This window comes from Triturus cristatus, chromosome 7, assembly GCF_964204655.1.
Source record: "Triturus cristatus chromosome 7, aTriCri1.1, whole genome shotgun sequence".
In the NCBI taxonomy this organism is placed as follows: Eukaryota; Metazoa; Chordata; class Amphibia; order Caudata; family Salamandridae; genus Triturus; species Triturus cristatus.
In genome coordinates, this window is record NC_140590.1 from 418,638,286 (window position 1) to 418,662,602 (window position 24,317).

The 24,317-nt window shown below is 54.0% G+C and overlaps 1 protein-coding gene across 3 annotated transcripts in view; it reads left to right on the forward strand.

The window, feature by feature from the left end:
• Positions 1 to 24,317, forward strand: part of LOC146809839 (uncharacterized) — a 226,834-nt gene that overhangs the window by 138,010 nt on the left and 64,507 nt on the right. For all 3 annotated transcript variants that reach the window (XM_085616701.1, XM_085616702.1, XM_085616700.1), the window contains exon 4: positions 2,915 to 2,983. In XM_085616701.1, coding sequence (XP_085472827.1) covers positions 2,915 to 2,983 — 69 coding nt within the window. The remainder of the gene's footprint in view (positions 1 to 2,914; positions 2,984 to 24,317) is intronic.

Consider the following 24,317-nt stretch of genomic DNA (forward strand, 5'->3'; position numbering starts at 1 on the left):
TCTCTATTGGAAGAAGCCCGACACACCCTCAATCAATGTATGGTTTACCCGCCTGTGGCATGTGGTGGCGATGGAGTTCCTCACAGCACGCCTTCAACTCCGCGATACCAAGTATCGCCAGTGTTGGAAGCCCTTGATCGATCACCTGGGGAGACTAGAGCATACGAGACTGCAGCCTCCACGGCTCCGAGCCCTGAAACTCTTTGATGATGTAGTGGACCCTACTGATCCAGGGAATTTATGGAGACAGGCAAACAATTCGGGGTCTCCGACTCTTCCAGACACCCCCGGGTTAGGGGGGAACCTGCCCCTGGAGGACCTTGACCTTCGGCCTATGCCCTGTGGTACTGGTGGGACCCATACTCCCCCCCCCCCCCCTCACTCCCCCCCATGCTGAACCTCCTCCCCTAGACTCCACACCCCAACCTTCTTACCCTTTCGTTCTGTCTCCCTTCCCCATTAGTTGATTGGTCGCCTCTTTTCTATCCATTTGATGCAGGTGCGGTAGTGGATAGCTTTAACACGAACACAGCACGGGGAGGATGGACGGGTTCCTAATATGTTGTTACTGTGCCAGGACTTGCATGCTGGTTGTTGCCCTATGCCATACTCGATACGACCCTGTTGGATGCTAGCGAGCCTATGCCACACAGCGCTTGGCGGTTGCCAGCCCTCTCATGCTATACCCACTGCAGGCCATAAATGGGGACTCATGGAGGGCGTGATGGAGGGTATCCCTACACGCTGTCCGTTAGACGGGCAGAATATGTAACAATGCACTGCTTGTCGTGACCCAACTGTATAATATACGAGGCGGACTGCATGTGTATGTAGATGTGTTTACAGGGAACTGCATAGCAACGGTGTCAAGTGCAGTCTCTAGAATGACAGGACATTGGCCCCTAAGGGCGTGCTTAGTGTTGCTCGACTAGCTTGCCTCCGCTTAGTGAATATTGCAATGTTATACACTCTCTTGTCAGATGGAGGGCTCGCGCAGGGTAGAGGGCCTCTACCGGGGATCCGGGCTAGGGGCCGCCTGCTCATAGACCTACCCCCGGGGCATCATTGAGTCCCTCAGGCTTCCCTGACTCTGAAAGTGTTTCCTGCTGTGTGTAAGTTGTTCGCTGCCGGCCTATAAGGTTGTAGGCACATAAGCTGTGTATCGCCTCTGGCATGACCTGTTAAACAATTAATAAACGTTTGATAACAAAAATAAATAAATAAATAAATAAATAAATAAATCACTTCCACTTATCACTGCTCAACAAACTGTGTAAGAGGCTATGGTGTTCGCTTCCATCAAGTTATGCCACGTTACTGTAACTTCAAGCTTGCATTTCTCAAGAAAAGTAGGAAACCTCACAGATGTATACAAATCGTCCCCCAAAAGTACTTTAACAACGCGGGTGTAGACTTGACAGACAGCGAGCGAACCTCTCATTCGGTGTTGTCTTAACACCCTTGCAGCACAGTCACTCTAATTGAGTCTCGCCCCTCGGAGTATCATTGTTTCTGTCACCCTGCGGTCCAGACGCACAAAAATCGAGTCAATTTCTTCGTGGCGATATCAGTTAATGCTCAGCACTTTACAGAGAGGCACTGTGGCTTTCTAATAGTCCTCGCCTAAAACGTCAGAGCACGTTTGCAAGACAGGCTTAGCTCTTTGCAAAGCGATTCAATATATAAATGCATATAGAAACGAAACCATGTTTTTTTTCTTAAAAGCGACATGCACAGACCCGTAAAGCCCGAAAGCCAGACATTGCCTGTCGTGGACAACGAAAACTCAAAGAAAGTGCAAACACAGACAGCGCGCCTTTCATACACATGTCAGACAAAGGATCTTTCACGCAAAGTGCACGTCAGAATACTCTGCGAAATGGCGCCTTTCTTTGAGACATCTCTGAAAGCCCTCTGCAAACACACACGGGGCCCGTGGCCTTCTCCTCGGGTCTCCACCTGGAGCGGTCTGCCAGAGGCACGCGTTCACGGGACCCTCTGCCCCCGCAAGCCCGGCTTGTCAGGCACCCACCTGCTCCCACGCTTTGTACACGATGGTCCCACCCGCTCTCCAATTCACACAGACCAGCAGTCTGTCCCCGGCCGCCCCCTGCCAGCAATAACAAGCAAAAGAGAAAGCAGCTCCATATCCGGGCCGGGGAGGAGACCTGCGAGGGAGGGGGCTGCCCGCGCATGCGCGGTACCTGTAACTTTCGCGTGTTCTGCGGCTCGGGGCTCCTGTGAGCAAAACGGAGCCCCGCGTGTTGCTGCAGTGACCGGCAGGAACAGCAGAGGAGCAGCGCAGAGTCCCAACAAGAGCCGGTAAGTGCTTGGAGTGCGTGTGCGCATTTTTTAAAAAAAATGAAATTGCATGAGGCTGCTCAGGACGGAAGAGGACAGGAGATGTGCACACCGCGTGGCTGTACGTGCGCGTACACCAACTCAAATCCCCAAAGCCTGCGCGTGCCCATCTCCTGTCCCACTTCCAGCGCGAGTCAGCAACAATAGATCTCGCTGGCGACAGCAGCGCTTTGCGCTGCGTTCGCCAGGCGAGACCTAAAAATTATATGTTTTAGAAATGTGCAGGTTTACATTTACATAAATGAGCTATTTTTCCTTCAGCTCTTCTGTTTGGTGAATTCCTTTAATAATGATCAGTTCTTAGACCTGAAAATATTTTATTATTGGTAATTGTAGACAATGCTATAGAAAGCATGAAAGCCATCTGGATTTATTGAACAATTTTTGATCCCAATCAACAGATAAGTGAAATTGATAGTAAATGTTTTGGTTGCCCCTTTACCAGGTTGCAAGTTAAATTGAAATTTGTGATTTTAGAACAGCATGGGCAGAATGTGATAGGTTGTAGAGACAGCGCTGCTTGTAAAATTTATTTTCATGTTTTCTCCTGCAGAGAGGCTGTGGTCCCACCCTCCCCTACCAACAAAGGCCACTGAGCGACACTCGACTGCATTCTCTTCAAGTAAGCTTTTATTGCCTGGTTATAGCTGCACTACCTTACTATATCCCACCATGTGTGCAAGACATATCTGTTGCCAGACTGTTTTTATGTATGTATCTATTGATGTTATTTGCCAAAGACAACAAAAAAACGACATGAACCTTGATGACTTCGAACCCCGTCTTTCACTGTGTGTGAAGTCACTTTGATTCAACCTCTACACTAACCTCTCCCTCAAGGGTCACACTGCCTAAAACACAAAGTGAGCCAGGTACTAGTTGTTCTTTAAAGAAAGTGGAACCTTTTTTCCAGAAAGATAATTCAGAATTGCTTTTCAAGCCCTCATGCTCTCTCATCTGGATGGTGGTGATTCCCGCTTCCATGGCCTCCCAGACTTCACACTGGAACCCCTAAAGTGGATCCTACACACTAGAGCAGGTGTCTCCAACAAGTCGATTGCGAGCTACCAGTAGCTCGCATAAACCTTCAAATTAGCTCTCAGTCTTGAGTTCATTTTTAGGTCTCGCCGCCATCGCTTTGCAAGGCATGCAGCATATACTGTAGTGTGGAAGCTTCATTGGCTTTTGTCTCAAATGCTGCCTTCCGATTAGTTTGAGGCTTGTTAGTCCCTCCTCATTCATCATTTGTATCCTTCCATGGCTATTGGCCCCTTAACTCCTGACACTATTTTCTTTTAGGTCTCGCCTAGCGTTGCAGCCCGAATGCGCTGCCATCGCTTTGCGAGACATGCAGTATTTACTGTAGTGTGGAAGCTTCGTGGAAGCTTCGCCCACTCTCTGCCCATTGGCTTTTGTCTTAAATGTTGCCTTCCAATCGGTTTGAGGCTTGTTAGTCCTTCCTCATTCATCATTTCTATCCTTCCATGGCTATTGGCCCCTTTACTCCTAACACTATTTTCTTCCCTGTCTCCCCACTCCACCTCACCCTCCCTCAGTGTGTGACTTCTCACCCTCCCCTCCCCCACTCCCGTTCGTGTTTTCTTGGCTGCTGGCACTTCCGTTTTCATCTTTATTATTGCCACCTTGAAATATGTGAGTTCAAGATGCGTGCTGTACAAAAACTTCTCATGATAATGAACTACATTTTAAAGTTACTCTAAATATAATAAGACTCTAGGCAACATTCGTGGTATGCATGGCCATTGACGCCTCTTAGTTCACAAATGGCATTGTTGTTAGGCGGGAGGAGCGGCAATGTTTTAACTCATGCTTAAAAGAGCACTTTTAATAAATTCCGCTCAATTCAGTGGTATGATCTTGTGTACTGAGGTGACGGGCTAAAGAAATGCACTTTTATGAATTCTGAAGAGACATTATCACACATTTACATCATGTTTACTGTATGATTAACATGCCAATCATTTTCACAGCTCGCCCACTGGCTCGTATACGCTTGGCTCATCTCCGGATGGCTCTACCTGTTAATTAATATATTGGCTCGCGCACCTCTAACAAAGAGGGATGAATGGATACATGACAGTGAGCATGGTAGATGGTAGAGAAAAAGACTGGTGCAGACAAACTGACAAAGTCAGTCTCCATTGCCTCACGTCAGAACCATCACTTTCAATAACCTGGAAATCTGCAGGCAACTCCCGCATGCCCCAACCCATCCCCCTCACCTATTTGTCGCAGAAGCCGCAGATTCTGAGCTGTGCCCTGCTGGTGCAGAGGAGCACGGCAGAGTCTGTAGAAGCGCTGGAATCCCTAGCCTCTCCGGGCGGGCACCAAAGCCTTCCGGGTGCCTTCACACTCAGGATAAATGAATACATTTTGTTCTGTGCTTTAGTCACCCCTCTGTGAGCACCATCTGGTAAATGAAACTCTGTGTTAATAAACACATTCAGAGAGGTTGTTGTGTACAAACAAACAACAGCCACAATACCGCACGTTTTGAACATTTCGTTAAATACCTGCTCATCGAGTACCTCATTGGCTGATCATTCCATGGCACTACCAAAGTTACATTTGGACACATTTGCTCAACTGTAAAACACTCCCTTCTATGGGTCATTTAACAACTCAGGGCTTTGGGGTTAGGTAACCTACTTTGGATGCTGTGTAAAAGAGTAAATACAAAAATTAATGCAATGAAACTAAGCAACCAGTATTGTCTAAAACACTGTGAAAACTGACACGCATTCTGGCATTCTGTTTAGTTAATGTCGTCGATTTTCTCATAGATGCGAGTAAAGTATTCTTAATATCTTAATGAAATCTGCACACTTTTAACTAATAGCACCGGGCGACCTTTGGCAACTAGGCAATGAATACATTTTCATGTACCCCTGAAGCCCCCCTGCCCCAATACCCTTGGCAAACTTCATTGCCTCCCAGTGTTTGGGGGTTAACCAAGACGCAGGAGAGTGAGTCAAATAGTCTAGAAAATGAAAGAGAAGCTGGGATTCGGATTCACATGCTCCGATCGCGTTGGTTAGTCTGTAAGCACTACTTTTATTAATGAGTTTCGCATTAGTAAAGCACCACGGTGTGTACGTGTGGCGACACTTCACCCATGAGGTACATGCCAAGCAATTGTTGACACAATCCAGACTTTGTGTCTTTTTCAATATATTTATTACGAAGTGCAGGACCTTTCCAAGGGATTTTGCACACTACATACATTCACTCCTAAAATAAACGTGTAGGTAAAAAACATTGCCATTTACAATGTCAATAGCTCTAACTCACAAATGCGAGACCTATTTGCATTGCAAATGCTTGTTAAGAAAGCACTGGAATAAATAAGCGTTGAGTTTTCCTTTAAAAAATATGGAACGGTTATGGTTATTTAACGTTATTATCAGGCTGCAGATAGCAGGGCTTGATAATGAGCAGTGCTCCACTCAGATTTATGACTCAGTTGAGTCACAGAGGTTCATAACTGAAGCACTGAGGTATATAACTCTTACATAAGTCATTTGCTACTCAATTGTGGACCATGAGAACAAAATAATGTTTCTGAATGCTTTTCAATTAGATACATTTGAAATAAAGAGCTAACTTAATGATTAGGGTAACTCTTTTTTAGGTCTCGCTCTCGAGACCTATTGTCGCCGAGATGCCTCTCAAGGGAGACAGACCGGGGCACGCGCAGCGATTGGGGTCGGGGTCTGTGGACGCGCTTGCGCAGACGCACACACACAGACACACGTGCGCGCACACACCCCGCCGCTGCCAACCCCCTCACCGCATCCGCGGCTGCCTAACGCGCACGCACACACCTCGCCACCGCCGCCGCCCCCCCTGTACAACAAGCATTGGCAAAGCCAATAGGTCTCGCCTTTGTTGGGAGACCAGTGATAGACTCCAACATGATCAGTCAAAGCAGTTCAGGCAAACATAAAGTAAGAAAAGATGGGATTGGCTCTGAAGTCCGCCCCCATGGTGCTATCCATTTCATTTTCCCTTGCTAAATATCTGTTTTCATCTGCCTCTTTCCTCTATCTTACATGGCTTTTTTTATTTGGTGTTTGGGCAAGCTGCTTCGGCGTACTTCCATTCATACGATTTTGTTTTGTTTTGATGAAAGTGCCCCAAATTGACCCCACAACTTTGAAGTTGCTGCACCACCATTTCTCTCTTTGGTGAACAATGGGTGAATAAGCACAGGTGGTATAATCATAGATGGTATATTTTAGTACCCACATGACCACTTACCGCTTGCAAGGAAGGTATATACACTAAGGCTAATTTAGGACGACATACAGCAAATAGCAAATACATATCTTGGAGAACAGCGTACCTGCGAACTGTAAGAAGAGCTTCTCGGTGGCTTTGGCGAACGAGGACTTGCCGGTCATCGAGTATTGCAAGGTAATGGCTGAGCTGCACTCGGCACAGGCAGAGGCCATGCTATGCACCAGAAAGGTAACATAGAGAAAAGGCAGGATGATGGGCATGCGAATCTTGCCCACCTCGAAAAGCACCCAGAACTCGTGCAGAAGGAAGCACAGCTGGAAGGTAAAGATGAACTCCATTGCCAGGTATTGCTTGCTCAGCGGGATGACGTCGCGCAAGCTGATCCTGACGTAAAAGCACAGCATGACTGTGAGCATCAGCACCATCAAGGACAGCGACACGTCCTGGACCTCGACCATGGTAATGGGGTTGTCCCATGAGTCTGCCATGATGTTTAACCTGGGCAGCACTCTGGCTGCTCACAGGCGTGGCTGGCGTGACCCGGCCGTTCAAACTGTTGAAATAGGTCAAGCGCGTGTAGGAGCAGTTGAGCCGCGCCGGCAAAAAGACTTGGCCATTGTGATTGGCCGCTAATGTTAACACCGCGCCGTTTTCATTGGCTAACATACGGCGCAGCGACTCTTGGGTGCTCAACCTATGTAGCGATTGGACGGATGCTATTTGGAACGCGCATTCGCTTGCCAGACGTTCACTGACGGGCACTGGTTTTGGTTGGAACTTTGCACAACGGTGTGGGCTGGTTCTCCGATAGCGTCGGAGTTGCCGGGTGCTGCAGTCTGCCCCTTGGTTCAGCCCTTCCCTGAAGGGAGGGGTGTGGCTGGACTGGGGACCTTAATGGAGGCCAAGTGGCCCACCCCCGGGAGAAGAGCCCAGGCTGTAATGGCTAACGGGAGGCAGGGAAGTTACTGGGCAGCAGATTAGTACACTGGGTTCAGCCCAACCATAAATGTAAGCATGGGAAACAGGCGTGTGTCACGGGACCCTCTTTCTCCTGGGAATGTATTACAAACAAATACATTCCAAGCATCAGGCAATAGCATACATGCCAACATTTCAGGAGAGCAAAGTGAGAGATTCTTTGTAAAAAATCGGGAGAATGGGGCCTTGCATCGGGTTACTATCATGCATAGCCCATGGAAGTGTGCTGCTGCAGGATCAGACATTTGAAACGCAAATGCACGTTTTTTTCTTACCTTTCAAGAAGCATGGAACGCAATGGCAGGCAGAGAGAGGGTGATTGATGCAAGTGTTCTGCACTCACTGGCCTGCCAGGTTGCTGGCAGTGCATATACCAAACTGCTGCACGCCTCACACTGCTGCACGCCGCACACTGCGGCACGCCACACACTGCTGCACGCTACACACTGCTGCATGCTGCTGCACGCCACACACTGCTGCACGCAGCACACTGCTGCATGCCACACACTGCTGCATGCCACACACTGCTGCACGCCACACACTGCTGCACGCCGCACACTTCTGCACGCCCCACACTGCTACACGCCACACACTGCTGCACACCACACACTGCTGCGTGCCGCTGCACGCCACACACTGCTGCACGCCGCACACTGCTACACGAAACACTGCTGCATGCCACACACTGCTGCACGCCGCACACTTGTCAAGAATTCCTGTCATGCGAGGGGAGGAAAACGGTAACCAGCGAAAACGGACTACATCTCCCAGGATGCTTAGCGGTTGAGAGGTTATGTAAACAGGAGAGCTGTTACATAACTCAAGGAAAACACGCCCTTATGTAAACAGGAGAGCTGTTACATAACTCAAGGAAAACACGCCCTTATGTAAACAGGAGAGCTGTTACATAACTCAAGGAAAACACGCCCTATAAAGGGAGGAACCGGGAGGTACAACGCTGTCGGATATTGTGTTTACACCGACGTACCTGCTTAGTGAAGAGCAGTGTTCCGGAGTGGTGCTCCAGTAAGGCAAGAACGGAGGTAGGTCGAGTCGTTACTCCCTGGGCCGTGTCTTGCCCCATCGTCACCTGTGAAGGACCCGGAAGCTCTACCGGATAACCATTGAGCTTCGCTTTTTGACTCGGCTGAGTCAAAGCGCAGTGGCGCTTTTGCTGGTTGGAGTCGTAACTCCCAGCCCGACCAGAGATACAGGGACTGCCAGCTGTAACGCACACCAGGAGGTGTTTGCCGCGTTACAGACTCGGAAGTCCACGGGATCGATCGAGCGGCTGCTCTCAGTTCAGTCTTCTTTGCTTGTGATTGGGGTATCGGTGACGCATCACCAGGAGGTGACTCCGCGTCCCGGTGCAGTCTGAGGAAGAGGTTGAGCGGCTGCTCCCTTCAGGTAGAGACCCCGGCTGGGTGTTTCCCTGACTCCTCGATTCTCCCCAACACTCTTCGTGCCCCTCACAGCCTACCGATTGGCATTGTCGGCCATTTCATTTCTGCCCTCTGTTGGCATACGCCGGGATCGGCGTATATGCAGAGGACGGTTAGGACCACCCGTGCTGTGGGCTGGTAACGTACTTAGCCTGGAGGATTCCAGTGACTATAACCTTTGTTTATTCCTTGTATTATTTTTGCCTTCATTAAAATAACTAAACCTTCACAAGTGGTTGCGTTCTCATTATCGTGTCTGTTAAACGATCCTGAGACGTTCAGGGCGTTACAAAATATCCGACCGTAATAACACTAACTGTCTCCCGGTCGATAACAGACATGGCAACACTTGATGATGTGCTGGCTGCTTTAGCGACCGTGCAAATTGAATTGGCTGCCTCCAGGCAAGAAACAGCCGATGTAAAAGCCAGACTGGATGCTATCCAATTGGACCCGCTCACGCCCAGCGCCTCCCTCATGAACCAGACCCCTGCGGTAGTAGTGGAAATGCCGGTAGCCGTCCCCTTAGCAACACCAGAGAGGTACAGTGGGGATCCTAATACAGTGCAGGTATTCCTCACACAAGTGGCGCTACATTTATCGTGCAAACCAAGGGCGTTCCCCACGAGTCAGGCTCGTGTGGCTTTCCTTATATCCTATTTGGCTGGAAACGCGGCACAATGGGCCGTACCTCTGGTGAGCAGGGACGACCCCATCTTATGTGATCGGGGTGCTTTTCGCGAGGAATTCCTGAAGGTCTTCGACAGAAGGGCTGACTCGGCGGACCGTGAAATGCTTGAGTTGAGACAGGGATCCAACGACCTGGTGCAGTATCTCAACGCGTTCCGAAGGCTGGTTGCGGAAACCAAGTGGCCTGTTGCTAAACAGACGGCGCTCTTCCATCACGGGCTGTGCGATGAGCTCAAGGACGCCGTGGCTCATATTGACCCATAACCCAAGACATGTGAGGGTCTTATCAACCTGGTATTACGGCTGGAACATAGGCTAAGTGAAAGAAAGGGGGATCATGGGAGAAAAGGAAAATCCCTTCCATCCTATGTGACAGTGGGAAGTCCTGAAACTGCCACCGCATCCAAGGGAGAACCCATGGACATCGGCGCAATACGAGCGAGCCTCACAGCCACGGAGAAAGAGTCACGCCGTAAACAAGGATTGTGCCTATATTGTGGCAAAAAAGGCCACTACGTACGTGAATGCCCTGCCAAACCGAAGACGTCACGTTATTGGGCCAACCGGTCGGTAACAGCCGTGGTGGACGTACCGGCGGAAAACTAGAGGACTCCCAGACCAAAGAAGGGGCATCTCGGAGTCACTCATCCATCCCTTCACTTTCCAACTCGGTCACTAAGGGACAACGACACCTGTTTCTCACGGTGCACGTGGGAGTGCATGACCAGTGGATACCCATTGTGGCCATGGTGGATTCAGGGGCCACTGGCATGTTTATGGACCACAACGAGGCATGCAGGCTAGGGCTAGTGCTTCTTCCCAAAGCTGTACCCGAAGACGTCTATGCTGTAGACGGAAGGCGATTGGTGACGGGGCCCATCGGGCAGCACACGGGGGTCCTTCCGATGAGATGTGGGAGGAACCATTTGGAACAAATCGATTTTAACATCATCCGAGCGCCCCAATATGGCGTCATATTGGGATTGCCGTGGCTACAGAAACACAACCCCTCTGTGGATTGGCCAACACATCGCATCGAACTGACGTCACCGTATTGCATCCTGCATTGTGGAATAAGAACGGAATCCCTTGACGCAGATGAGAGCGGGAGTCAGACGGTGGCTACAGCGGCAGAAAAAGATGTGGCTCTCCCCCAGGCTTATCACAGTTTTGAGGATGTATTTGATGAGGTGAAGGCGGAAGGGCTACCACCACATAGACAGTTTGACTGCCAGATCGACCTGGTGCCAGGGGCCAGCGTTCCCAGCGGCAGGCTGTATGCCCTGACGGAGCCTGAAAACGTGCATCTCCGGGGGTACCTGGATAAACTCCTCAAGCTAGGATTCATCTGCCCGTCCAAGTCTCCGGCCGCCTCGCCACTCTTCTTCATCCCGAAGGCTAATGGGGAGCTGAGAGCCTGTGTGGACTTTAGGGCATTGAATGCAATAACCGTAAAGAATCGGTACCCCTTGCCTCTCATCAGTGTACTTCTGGAACAGGTCAAGAAAGCTCGTATCTACACCAAGTTGGATTTGAAAGGGGCATACCATCTGGTGCGCATGAGGGACGGAGACGAGTGGAAGACCGCCTTTAAGACCAGGTTCGGCCTTTTTGAGTACCTCGTCATGCCGTTCGGTCTGTGCAACGCCCCGGCAGCCTTTCAGTACTTTTTGAATGAGGTATTCAGAGAGGAGTTGGATATCTACGTGGTCGTATATATCGACGACATCCTCATCTATTCGTCCAGTGTGGAGGAGCACGTACACCACGTCAAAGCTGTGCTCCAAAAGCTGAGGGAAAACATGCTGTTTTGTAAACTCAGCAAGTGTGACTTCCACGTCACATCCGTGGAATTCCTCGGAGTGATGCTGAGTCCAGAGGGACAGGAGATGGCAGAACGAAAGATCAAGGCGGTGAAAGAATGGCCGGTGCCCCAAAGCGTGAAGGACGTCCAAAGTTTCATTGGCTTCGCCAACTTTTACAGGCGGTTTATAGATGGATTTTCAGGATTGGTGGCCCCAATCACACAGCTACTGAGGAAGTCCAAGGAGTTTGTCTGGTCCCCTGAAGCGAACACAGCCTTTGAGGCCCTGAAAAGCGCCTTTGGTAATGCGCCGGTGTTGGCTCACCCCGATCCGGATCTCCCCTACGTGGTGGAAGCGGACGCATCGGATGTGGCGCTGGGCGCTATCTTGTCCCAACGCAACCACGACACAGGGGTGCTTCATCCCGTTGCGTACATGTCCCGCAAACTCAACGACGCCGAACGCAACTACCATATTGCGGAGAAGGAGCTTCTCGCAATCAAGGACGCCTTCACCGAATGGAGGCATTGGTTGATGGGGGCAAGACATGTGGTATCGGTGTACACGGACCATCGGAACCTACAGTTCATGACGGCCACAAGACACCTTTCTCCCAGACAGCTGCAGTGGATGATCTTCTTTGCGGGGTTCAACTTCCGCATCACATATCGGCCGGGGACGGAAAACCGGAAGGCGGACGCCCTGTCCCGTCAATCTGCAGTTAAGGAACCATTGCCTGCGACCGAGCATTCCATCATTTCCCCGAGGATGGTATTGGGGGTTATCCAACCGGATACTTTCCTGAGGGGAATAAAGAGAGGGATCAGGTCATTCGCATGGCGGAGGTGGCTCCTCAGTCACAGAGAATGGCAGCTGAAGGACGGGATACCCCTGAAGGGCAGGTGCCTATTGATACCCACGCCTAGGCTAAGGAAACAAGCATTCCTCTGGTGCCATGACTCTCCATGCGCAGGTCATTTGGGCTTTGAAAAAACGGTGGCTAGCATGGGACGGCATTTCTGGTGGCCAACCATGAGAGTGGATGTCAGGAGGTGGGGACAGGAGTGTCCTACGTGTGCTACCATGAAGGCCGACCATGGCCGAACCCAAGGGCTCTTACATCCACTTCCGACCCCGGATAGACCATGGGATAGCATATCACTGGACTTCGTGGTGGGCCTACCGGTAGACCAGGGGATGACGGCAATACTGGTGGTGGTGGATTACTTGACGAAAATGGGGCACTTCATCCCCTGCAAGAGAGTCCCTACGGCCGGGGAATTGGCGTCACTACTCCTAAAGAATGTGGTACGACTGCATGGATTACCTGGGGTGATCGTGTCGGACCGGGGGTCGCAGTTTACTGCGCAATTCTGGAAGACTTGGTGCACTGCGCTGCATGTTAAGACCGCCCTGTCCACCAGCTACCACCCTCAAACGGACGGCCAAACCGAGCGCCTGAACCAAACGCTCAAACAGTATCTGCGATGTTTTGTGGACCAGGGCAGGGAAGAATGGGTCGACTTGCTATGGGTTGCAGAGATAGCCTATAACAACGCCACTCACAGCTCCACACAGTCATCTCCGTTCTATAGCAACTATGGCCAACATCCCAGGTTCTTGCCATTTCTACATCCGTTCAGAGAGGACAGGATTCCCGCCACAGCGGACAGGGTGGCACACATAAAAGACACGTTGATGCGCTCAAGGGCTGTCCTAATAGAGGCCAAGAGAAGATACAAGGCTGCGGCAGACAGGAAGAGAAGGCCCGGGCCACTGTACCGCACTGGAGACTACGTCTGGATATCCACAAGGAACATGAGGTTTCGAAAGAACAGTGTGTTCCATCCCAAGTACATGGGCCCCTATCGAATTACCAAGTGTATGGGTCCCGTGAAGGTGTGCTTGCCCCAGTCATTGCGGATACACCCTGTCTTTCATGTATCATTGCTCAAACCAGCACCCTCCAAGCCGTCTGGGACACCTAGGCCGGTATGCGTGGAGTCGGAGGTGGAGTATGAAGTGTCGGGCATACGGGCGTCCAAATGGCGCAGGGGGAAGCTGTGGTACCTGGTTGCGTGGAAAGGCTATGGCCCGGAGGAGCAGTCATGGGAACCGGCTGAAGGGGTTCATGCTCCGCGCTTGGTTTCCTTGTTCCATCGGCGTTTTCCTGCCAGCGCTGGACCCGTGGGGAGCCGCTGAGAGGGAGGATGTACTGTCAAGAATTCCTGTCATGCGAGGGGAGGAAAACGGTAACCAGCGAAAACGGACTACATCTCCCAGGATGCTTAGCGGTTGAGAGGTTATGTAAACAGGAGAGCTGTTACATAACTCAAGAAAAACACGCCCTTATGTAAACAGGAGAGCTGTTACATAACTCAAGGAAAACACGCCCTTATGTAAACAGGAGAGCTGTTACATAACTCAAGGAAAACACGCCCTTATGTAAACAGGAGAGCTGTTACATAACTCAAGGAAAACACGCCCTTATGTAAACAGGAGAGCTGTTACATAACTCAAGGAAAACACGCCCTATAAAGGGAGGAACCGGGAGGTACAACGCTGTCGGATATTGTGTTTACACCGACGTACCTGCTTAGTGAAGAGCAGTGTTCCGGAGTGGTGCTCCAGTAAGGCAAGAACGGAGGTAGGTCGAGTCGTTACTCCCTGGGCCGTGTCTTGCCCCATCGTCACCTGTGAAGGACCCGGAAGCTCTACCGGATAACCATTGAGCTTCGCTTTTTGACTCGGCTGAGTTAAAGCGCAGTGGCGCTTTTGCTGGTTGGAGTCGTAACTCCCAGCCCGACCAGAGATACAGGGACTGCCAGCTGTAACGCACACCAGGAGGTGTTTGCCGCGTTACAGACTCGGAAGTCCACGGGATCGATCGAGCGGCTGCTCTCAGTTCAGTCTTCTTTGCTTGTGATTGGGGTATCGGTGACGCATCACCAGGAGGTGACTCCGCGTCCCGGTGCAGTCTGAGGAAGAGGTTGAGCGGCTGCTCCCTTCAGGTAGAGACCCCGGCTGGGTGTTTCCCTGACTCCTCGATTCTCCCCAACACTCTTCGTGCCCCTCACAGCCTACCGATTGGCATTGTCGGCCATTTCATTTCTGCCCTCTGTTGGCATACGCCGGGATCGGCGTATATGCAGAGGACGGTTAGGACCACCCGTGCTGTGGGCTGGTAACGTACTTAGCCTGGAGGATTCCAGTGACTATAACCTTTGTTTATTCCTTGTATTATTTTTGCCTTCATTAAAATAACTAAACCTTCACAAGTGGTTGCGTTCTCATTATCGTGTCTGTTAAACGATCCTGAGACGTTCAGGGCGTTACAACACTGCTGCACGCCTCACACTGCTACACGAAACACTGCTGCACGCCACACACTGCTGCACGCCACACACTGCTGCATGCTGCTGCACGCCGCACACTGCTGCACGCCGCCCACTGCTGCACGCCGCACACTGCTGTATGCCGCACACTGCTGCATGCCGTTGCACGCCACACACTGCTACACGCAGCACACTGCTGCACGCCACACACTGCTGCACGCCACACACTGCTGCACGCCGCTGCACACCGCACACTGCTGCACGCCGCACAATGCTGCATGCTGCACACTGCAGCACGCCACTCAGTGCTGCCTGCCTCACTGTTGGAAGGCGTTGACCGGGGAGGCTGCGGAATGCGTTCCTGACCACCCGGGGACCCACCTCTCCCAGAGTTAGGCCGAGCAAGAGTGGGGAGGCCCTTCCTGGAAGGGTCTCGTACCTAGGATCGCACACGCTGCGCTTACTCTCTTCGGACAGAGGGACACCACACAGTAGTTCTTTGTAAGACAATATACTTTATCGTTAGTGGTATGGGACCTTTATGATCCGAAATGCAGGTACAGTGCCACGATCAGCGGCGATCTCGTGATGGGGGTATGGGGGTAGCGGGACAGTCTTTGAGTCAGTGTCTCTGCGGAGTATCCTGCGCACAGCTCTCAATCCTCGAGCTGAGGGGATGTTGCTTCTCTCGGCAATCTCTGCCGATTCTCTTGGAAGAGGGTGCCGCGAGTCACTCAGCAGGCACAGGAGGTTCGTAGTTCGGGGAGCCGCGACGGCGTCAGCAGGGCTCAGATGGTTCAGAGTTCGAGGAGCCGCGACCGCGTCAGCAGGGCTCAGATGGTTCAGAGTTCGGGGAGCCGCGACAGCGTCAGCAGGGCTCAGATGGTTCCAGGATTCGGGGAGCGATCGAGCCGCGACCAGGTCAGCAGGCTCTCGTCAGTCCAGGTCTTCTCTGCCTCCCTTCCCTTCCGCACCCCTTGTTATACTTCCCCTCCTCTTTGAAGTCCGGAGTCCTCGCCGAGAGGGGTCTTGGTGCCTGGGGGCGGTGTGTCGGGGCTTCCTGTCGCTCGGCCCTTTTGATCTGTTCAGGTGGGTCCGGGAGGGACTCCAGACACCCAGCAGGCGAGGCGGCCGCTCACCGGGGGCCTGGTGGCCGATCGAAACCTCCCTCGGGGAAGAGACCAGAGGTGTGACAGGGTCGGCGCCTCTCGGTCTGGCTTGGGGGGTTTCACTCTCCCTCGGCCGGGCATGCGTGTTGGGGGCCTGGCCGGCCATCGGGATGTTGGGCCATGGGGGCCGGAAGTCTGTGATATTGAGGATCGGTGCGGTTGCAGGGTGGCTTGCTGGTCGGGAGGGCCCACGCCACGAGGCCGGTCTCACACGCGCCCCCCCCCCCAGCTGAAAGGCGGGGGGAACTACCCATCTACTTGGGGGTTCTCCTCGCTGAAGCGAAAGAATCGGGACAGGCCGTCCGCGTTGGCGTGGTCCGTCCCGGGGCGATGTTCCACAGTGAAATCCATCCCCTGGAGGGAGATAGACCAGCGTAGCAGCTTGGGGTTTTCCCCTCGCATCTGCATCAACCACCGCAAGGGTCGGTGATCTGTTTGCACTCGGAAGTGTGTTCCGAACAGGTAGGGCCGTAGCTTTTTGAGGGCCCAGACTACTGCGAAGGTCTCTCTTTCAATTGTGCTCCACCGCTGTTCTCGGGGCAGCAGCCTTCGGCTGATGAAGGCTATGGGCTGATCTATGCCTTTGTCGTTGAACTGTGAGAGGACTGCCCCGATGCCGTGTTCCGAGGCGTCCGTCTGGACCACAAACTCCTGGGCGTAGTCGGGGGCTTTAAGCACCGGAGCGGTACATATAGCGGCTTTTAAGGCATCGAACGCTTTCTGGCATGGGGGAGTCCATTGTACTTTCTTGGGGTGTTTTTTGGAGGTTAGCTCTGTGAGGGGGCCTGCGATGCTGCCATAGTTCTTAATAAACCTCCGGTAGTAACCGGTGAGGCCCAGGAAGGCCCGGACTTCCGTTTGGGTCGTTGGGGGTTCCCAGGACAAGAGGGCGTCGATCTTTGGCTGGAGGGGGGCGACCTGTCCGCTTCCCACCTGGTGCCCCAGATAGGTTACGGAGCCTTGCCCAATTTGACATTTGCTGGCTTTGATGGTGAGGCCGGCCTGGCGCAGAGCCAGCAGGACTTGTCGGAGGTGCTAGAGGTGCTCGGTCCACTGGGAGCTGAATACCGCTATATCGTCGAGGTACGCTGCGCTGAACCCCTCTAGTCCGGTCAGGACCCTGTTCACCAGCCGCTGGAAGGTGGCCGGGGCATTCTTCATTCCAAACGGCATCACCCTAAAGCGGTAGTGCCCATCCGGGGTGGAGAAGGCGGAGCGCTCCTTGGCTCCCTCGGTGAGGGCAATCTGCCAGTATCCACAAGTTAGGTCGAAGGTGCTGAGGTAGCGAGCGGCCCGAGGCGGTCGATGAGCTCGTCTGCGCGGGGGATAGGGTGAGCGTCCGCTCGGGTGACCGCATTGAGTCCTCGGTAGTCCACGCAAAACCTCAGCTCGGGGGCGACACCAGGGGCAGCCGCTTTCGGAACCAGGACTACCGGGCTGGCCCAGGGGCTGTCGGAGGGTTCAATCACCCTGAGGTCCAACATCTTCGCTACCTCGGTCTGGATGCAGGTTCGGACCCGATCAGGGACCCGGTAGGCCCGGTGTCTCACTGGCGGGCTGTCGCCGGTGTTCACGTCGTGGACACACCAGTCGGTGACCCCAGGGGTTAGGGAGAAGAGGTCCGCGAACTGCCTTAGTAGCTGGCGGCAGTCGTCGGTCTGTTGGACTGTGAGGGCGGTTGACAGTCTCACCCCCTCCGCGGAACCATCGGTCTCTTTCGCCCCCAGGGGGTCTGGAAGGGGCTCGGTGTCTTCTTCGGCCCCATCGTCGGTGGCCAGGAGTAAACTCAACTCCGTCCTCACAAAGTGGGGTTTGAGGCGGTTCACGTGGAGGACCCGGAGGGGGTTCCGCGGGGACTGCACATCGACGAGATAGGTGACTTGGCTCTTCCGCTCGACCACCTTGAAGGGTCCAGTCCATTTATCTTGGAGGGCGCAGGGTTTCACCGGGGCCATGACCCAGACTTGTTGGCCCGGCTGAAACTCGACCAGCGTAGCATTCTGGTCATACCAGCGCTTCATCTCTTCCTGGCTAGCCTCGAGGTTCGCCTCTGCGAGTTCTCGGAATTTCCGGGTCTGGTTGCGGAGCGCCAAGATGTATCGGAACACATCCGGAGGGGTCCCCCGGAGAGTCGTTTCCCACCCCTCCTTGACCAGGCTCAGGGGTCCCCGGACGGGGTGTCCGTATAGCAGTTCGAACGGGCTGAACCCCAGAGATTTTTGTGGAACCTCTCGGTTGGCGAACAGGAGGCAAGGGAGGAGGACGTCCCATCTCCGGCGTAGAGGTTCTTCGAGGCCCATGATCATTCCTTTCAGTGTCCTGTTAAATCGCTCGACTAGGCCATTCCCTTGGGGGTGGTATGGGGTGGTGAACTTGTACGATACTCCGCACTGCTGCCATAGGGACCTCATGTATTTGGAGATAAAGTTCGTGCCCCGATCACTCACGACTTTGCGAGGGAACCCCACGCGGGAGACGATCCCCATCAAGGCCCGGCCTACCACGGGTGCCGTCACGGTGCGGAGGGGAATGGCTTCGGGGTAGCGGGTGGCATGGTCCACCAGGACGAGGATGAACCGGTGGCCCTGGGCAGTCTTGGGGTCCAGTGGTCCCACGATGTCGATGCCTACCCGCTCAAAAGGGGTACTGAAGACGGGGAAGGGTTGTAGCGGAGCCTTGCGCTTCCCCCCACTCTTTCCGCTGGCCTGGCACGTGAGGCAGGACTTGCAGTGGGCCTCCACATTCGCTCGCATCTTGGGCCAATAGAAGTGGGTGACGAGTCGCTGGTAGGTCTTATCTTGGCCTAAGTGTCCGGCCAAGGGTACATCATGGGCCAGGCCCAGGAGGAGATTTCGGAAGCGCAGGGGTACCACCAGTACTCGGGCCGATCCCAACTCGGCCGACTTTTGTTCGCTGTACAGGAGGCCGTTTTCCCAGTATACCCAGTGGGTTCCGGACCGGTCGCCTGCGGCTTGGGCCTCGGCCTGCTGTCGGGGTCCAATGAGAGATGGGCAGGTGGATTGTTCTTGGCCGAATTCTTCTCGGGAGGGGCCTCCCTCGCAGTGCCACTGGGCCATTTCTGGCAGGTCCCCGAGCTCGGTCAGGGGTTCGGGATCTGGAGGCATGGGCCCCTCGTCGGGAATGGTCGCTTCTTCCGGAAGGGGGTCGTCGGGCTCGGGTGGTGCATCCTGGACCTCGGGGATGGTGGCGGTGTTCAGCGGAATGGCCTCACCTCCCTCGGAGGAAGGCAATCTGAGAGTCATCGAGCGTGTGGTGGCGCATACCCATTCGGGTAGGCCCATCATCTCGAGATGGGCTCTTCGTTCCACTTGTCCCCACGGGGAATTCTCAAGGTCGTTGCCCAGGAGGCAGTCTACGGGCTGGGCGGTTCGGACTGCCACCTTCAACTTCCCGGTGACTCCCCCCCATTCGAAGGGTACCAGGGCCATCCGGCAGAGGCTCTCGGAATTGTCTGACGATATGACTGGACAAAAGACGTCGGGCAGGATCTGATCTTCGGAGACCAGGTGACAGTGAACCGCCGTGACACTCACCCCCGTGTCCCGGAGGCCCTCGACGCGGTGACCATTGACCGTCACCTGCTGTCGGTACTTCTTCGTGTTGGCAGGCAGGATTGTTCCGGGGACCATCTCTCGGTCCCCTAGGGAGACCAAGGCCATGGCGGCTGGTTCCCATTCTTCGGTGTCTTCCATCTCCTCCCCCAGGGCTACGGAGGCCATTTGCCGAGCCGGCGGGGTTGTCTGGGCGGGTCGTTGGTATATGGGACATTGAGGGTCACTGGCATAGTGTCCGGGCTGTTGGCAGCGAAAACAGGTGATCTTCACTCGGGGCCCCGACCTCCCCGGTGGCCCGGTGCCGGCTGGAGGTGGGGCTGGAAAGGGCAGAGGTTGTCCTCTGGGGGGACTGTGCTGGGACCCCCCCGGGAGTTCTCTTGGCTGGTCTTGATTCCCTCCGCCCCTCTGGCGGGGGGGTCCCTGACTGTGGCGACCGTAGTCTCCCACGGGACCCCGGGAGGCCCGGGTGTTCACCCATCGGTCAGCCTCGACGGCCAGTTTCCGAGGGTCCGTGAGTTTGCTGTCCAGGAGGTGCTGGCGTAACTCCACAAAGCAATTGGCGGACAAGTGTTCCCACGCGATTAGATCGAACAGCTCCTCAAAGGTAGAGACCTTGCTGCCCTTGATCCACCCGTCCAAGGCCCGGCTGTAAAAGTTCATGTACTCCACCCATGTGGTACCGGGTATCTTCTTGCAGTCTCTAAATCGTTGCCGGTACATTTCGGGGGTGAGCCCATATCTGGCTACTAGGGCCACCTTCATGTGGCTGTAGGAGTTCATCACCGTGGAGGGCAGGTCCAGCAGGGTATCCCTCCCTTCGCTCAGGAACCGGCCCCACAGCCCAGACCCCCAGTCTTTCTGCGGGACTCGGTGGGAGGTCATGGCGACTTCGTAGGCCTTGAACCATTGCTGGATGTCATCGTTCTTATAGTATTCCTTCACCACATCCTTGGGGATGTGGACCTTTGGTTCCACGACGGAGGAGAGAGGTTGAGTTCCCGAGGGTCCGGCCTCCGTATTCTTAGCCTTGAGCTCGATCTCCTTCAGGCTGCGTTTGTGCTCCAGTTGGAGTTTTCTTTCTTCGTGCTCTCTCTGTCGTTTCTTTTCCTCGAGTTCTCCTTGTAGGCGTAATTGTTCTACCGCCAGTTTCTTTTCGGCCAGTTTCAGTTCACCCTCGATTTTTAACTTTGCTAGCTCTAGTTCGTGGTGGCGACCCCTTTCTCGGTCCGCTAGTTCCTCTGGGGATAGGCCCCCCTCGGGGGCACCGTTCCTCCCCGGGGTGCTTCGTGGTTCGTTTGGCGACTCTCCTTCTGTTTGTGTCCGGGGAGCTCCTGCCTCGACCCAGGTTTTTAATGCTCCCTGGAAGTCCTCTTTCGTGCTTAATCCGGTGGTAGCGATTCCAAGGTCTTTGCAAAATTGTTTCAGTTCTCGGTGCGTATAAGATTCCAACTGGTCCTCTCGGAATGACGTGCCCGTGTTGGTACCTGCGACACCTAGGGATGTTTCTCCTTCCATTCCTTCTCGCTAGTGCGTCAGCCGTTTACTGCACGATCTCTAGGTGTTGGCTCGGATCCCGTCGTCTGCCACCAAATGTTGGAAGGCATTCACCGGGGAGGCTGCGGAATGCGTTCCTGACCACCCGGGGACCCACCTCTCCCAGAGTTAGGCCGAGCAAGAGTGGGGAGGCCCTTCCTGGAAGGGTCTCGTACCTAGGATCGCACACGCTGCGCTTACTCTCTTCGGACAGAGGGACACCACACAGTAGTTCTTCGTAAGACAATATACTTTATCGTTAGTGGTAAGGGACCTTTATGATCCGAAATGCAGGTACAGTGCCATGATCAGCGGCGATCTCGTGATGGGGGTATGGGGGTAGCGGGACAGTCTTTGAGTCAGTGTCTCTGCGGAGTATCCTGCGCACAGCTCTCAATCCTCGAGCTGAGGGGATGTTGCTTCTCTCGGCAATCTCTGCCGATTCTCTTGAAAGAGGGTGCCGCGAGTCACTCAGCAGGCACAGGAGGTTCGTAGTTCGGGGAGCCGCGACGGCGTCAGCAGGGCTCAGATGGTTCAGAGTTCGAGGAGCCGCGACCGCGTCAGCAGGGCTCAGATGGTTCAGAGTTCGGGGAGCCGCGACAGCGTCAGCAGGGCTCAGATGGTTCCAGGATTCGGGGAACGATCGAGCCGCGACCAGGTCAGCAGGCTCTCGTCAGTCCAGGTCTTCTCTGCCTCCCGTCCCTTCCGCACCCCTTGTTATACTTCCCCTCCTCTTTGAAGTCCGGAGTCCTCGCCGAGAGGGGTCTTGGTGCCTGGGGGCGGTGTGTCAGGGCTTCCTGTCGCTCGGCCCTTTTGATCTGTTCAGGTGGGTCCGGGAGGGACTCCAGACACCCAGCAGGCGAGGCGGCCGCTCACCGGGGGCCTGGTGGCCGATCGAAACCTCCCTCGGGGAAGAGACCAGAGGTGTGACAGGTTCGGCGCCTCTCGGTCTGGCTTGGGGGGTTTCACTCTCCCTCGGCCGGGCATGCGTGTTGGGGGCCTGGCCGGCCATCGGGATGTTGGGCCATGGGGGCCGGAAGTCTGTGATATTGAGGATCGGTGCGGTTGCAGGGTGGCTTGCTGGTCGGGAGGGCCCACGCCACGAGGCCGGTCTCACACTCACACTGCTACACGAAACACTGCTGCACGCCGCACACTGCTGCATGCCACACACTGCTGCACGCCGCACACTGCTGCACGCCTCACACTGCTGCACACCGCACACTGCTGCACGCTGCACGCCGCACACTGCTACACGCCACACACTGCTGCACACCACACACTGCTGCATGCCACACACTGCTGCGTGCCGCTGCACGCCACACACTGCTGCACGCCGCACACTGCTGCATGCCGCACACTGCTACACGAAACACTGCTGCACGCCACACACTGCTGCACGCCACACACTGCTGCACGCCGCACACTGCTACACGAAACACTGCTGCACACCACACACTGCTGCACGCCACACACTGCTGCACGCCGCACACTGCTGCACGCCGCACACTGCTGCACGCCTCCCACTGCTGCATGCCGCACACTGCTGCACGCCACACACTGCTGCACGCCACACACTGCTGCACGCCGCACACTGCTGCACACGACACACTGCTGCACGCCACAAACTGCTGCACGCCGCACAATGCTACATGAAACACTGCTGCATGGCACACACTGCTGCACGCCGCACACTGCTGCACGCCACACACTGCTGCACACGGCTGCATTACTCACTGCTGCATGCTGCACGACACTGCTGCACGCAGCATACTGCTGCACGCTGCACGCCGCACACTGCTGCACGACACTCAGTGCTGCATGCCTCACACTGCTACACGAAACACTGCTGCACGCCACACACTGCTGCACGCCGCACACTGCTGCACGCCTCACACTGCTGCACGCCTCACACTGCTGCACACCGCACACTGCTACATGCCACACACTGCTGCATGCCACACACTGCTGCACGCCTCACACTGCTGTACACCGCACACTGCTACATGCCCCAAAGACTTTACCTGCGATTCAAGTTGGCCAGGAGCACTTTCAGTTCACCGTGCTCCCTTTCAGCCTAACCAGTGCCCCTCAGTATTTCACAAAACTAGCTGTTCAAAACGCTCTCTCCACAGTCAATGTAGACCACCTTCAGACGACCACAAACTTCTTGACATCTTTGGCGATCATGATCAACGTGCCGAAGGCACACCTGACTCCTTTACAGAGGATTCGCTTCATAGGAGCCGCAATATATATGGTGCAATTTAGGGCCTTCCTGCCTTCAAAACTGGTACTGGATTTTACGTCTGTGATCCCAATTTTTTACCATTGGTGTTAGGTCTTAGTTTGAGTGGATCTCGGGGTTCTTGTCCTCTTAGCCTCATACATCCTGATTATCAACTATGCCCGGTGGCATATGCAGGCTCTGCAGTGGAATATGAATTCTTGGAGGAAATCTGTTGGATATAATCCATTTTTCAGGGGAGACAACTCAAAATCTGCAGTAGTGGCTGCTTGATCACAACCTGACCAGTGGCATACCTCTCTCCCTTACCCACCCAGTGCTAACAGTAGTGACAGATTTATCATTGCTTGGTTGGGTAGGTCAGCTAGTAAAGGTGGAGATCAGAGGACTCTGATATCTGGCGTAACATGTACTCCATATCAATCTGTTAAAGTTGCAGGCTATTCACCTGGCATTGAAGACCTTCATACCGTCCATCAAGGGAAGGCTGGTACAGGTTCCTACAGACAACACCACAGGAATGTGGTACAGCAATAAGCAGGGCAGAGTGTGGTCCTAGGAAATTTTCCAAAATTCTCAGGGCATCTCCCTTTTTGGGAACAAACCTGTTGATATCTTTAATCTCCAGGGCAAATGGTCTCAGCTGGCGACACTTTGTGGATCACAAATAGTGGTTGCATCCAAAGGTGGCGCAGGACATCTTAGGACCGCGGGGTGAGCCATGGCTGGATTTTTTTGCCTCTGTCAAGAAAGTGCAGTTTCGAAACTTCTGCACATTGGAGCTCCCAAGAACACTCTCTAAGAGACACTTTCAGGCTAGGGTGGGGCACAGGATGTCTGTACAGCTCTCTGCCTCTGCCTCTCCTGCCTTGAGCTCTGAAGAATATCAGTAACAACTGGGCCACTGTCATCCTGTTG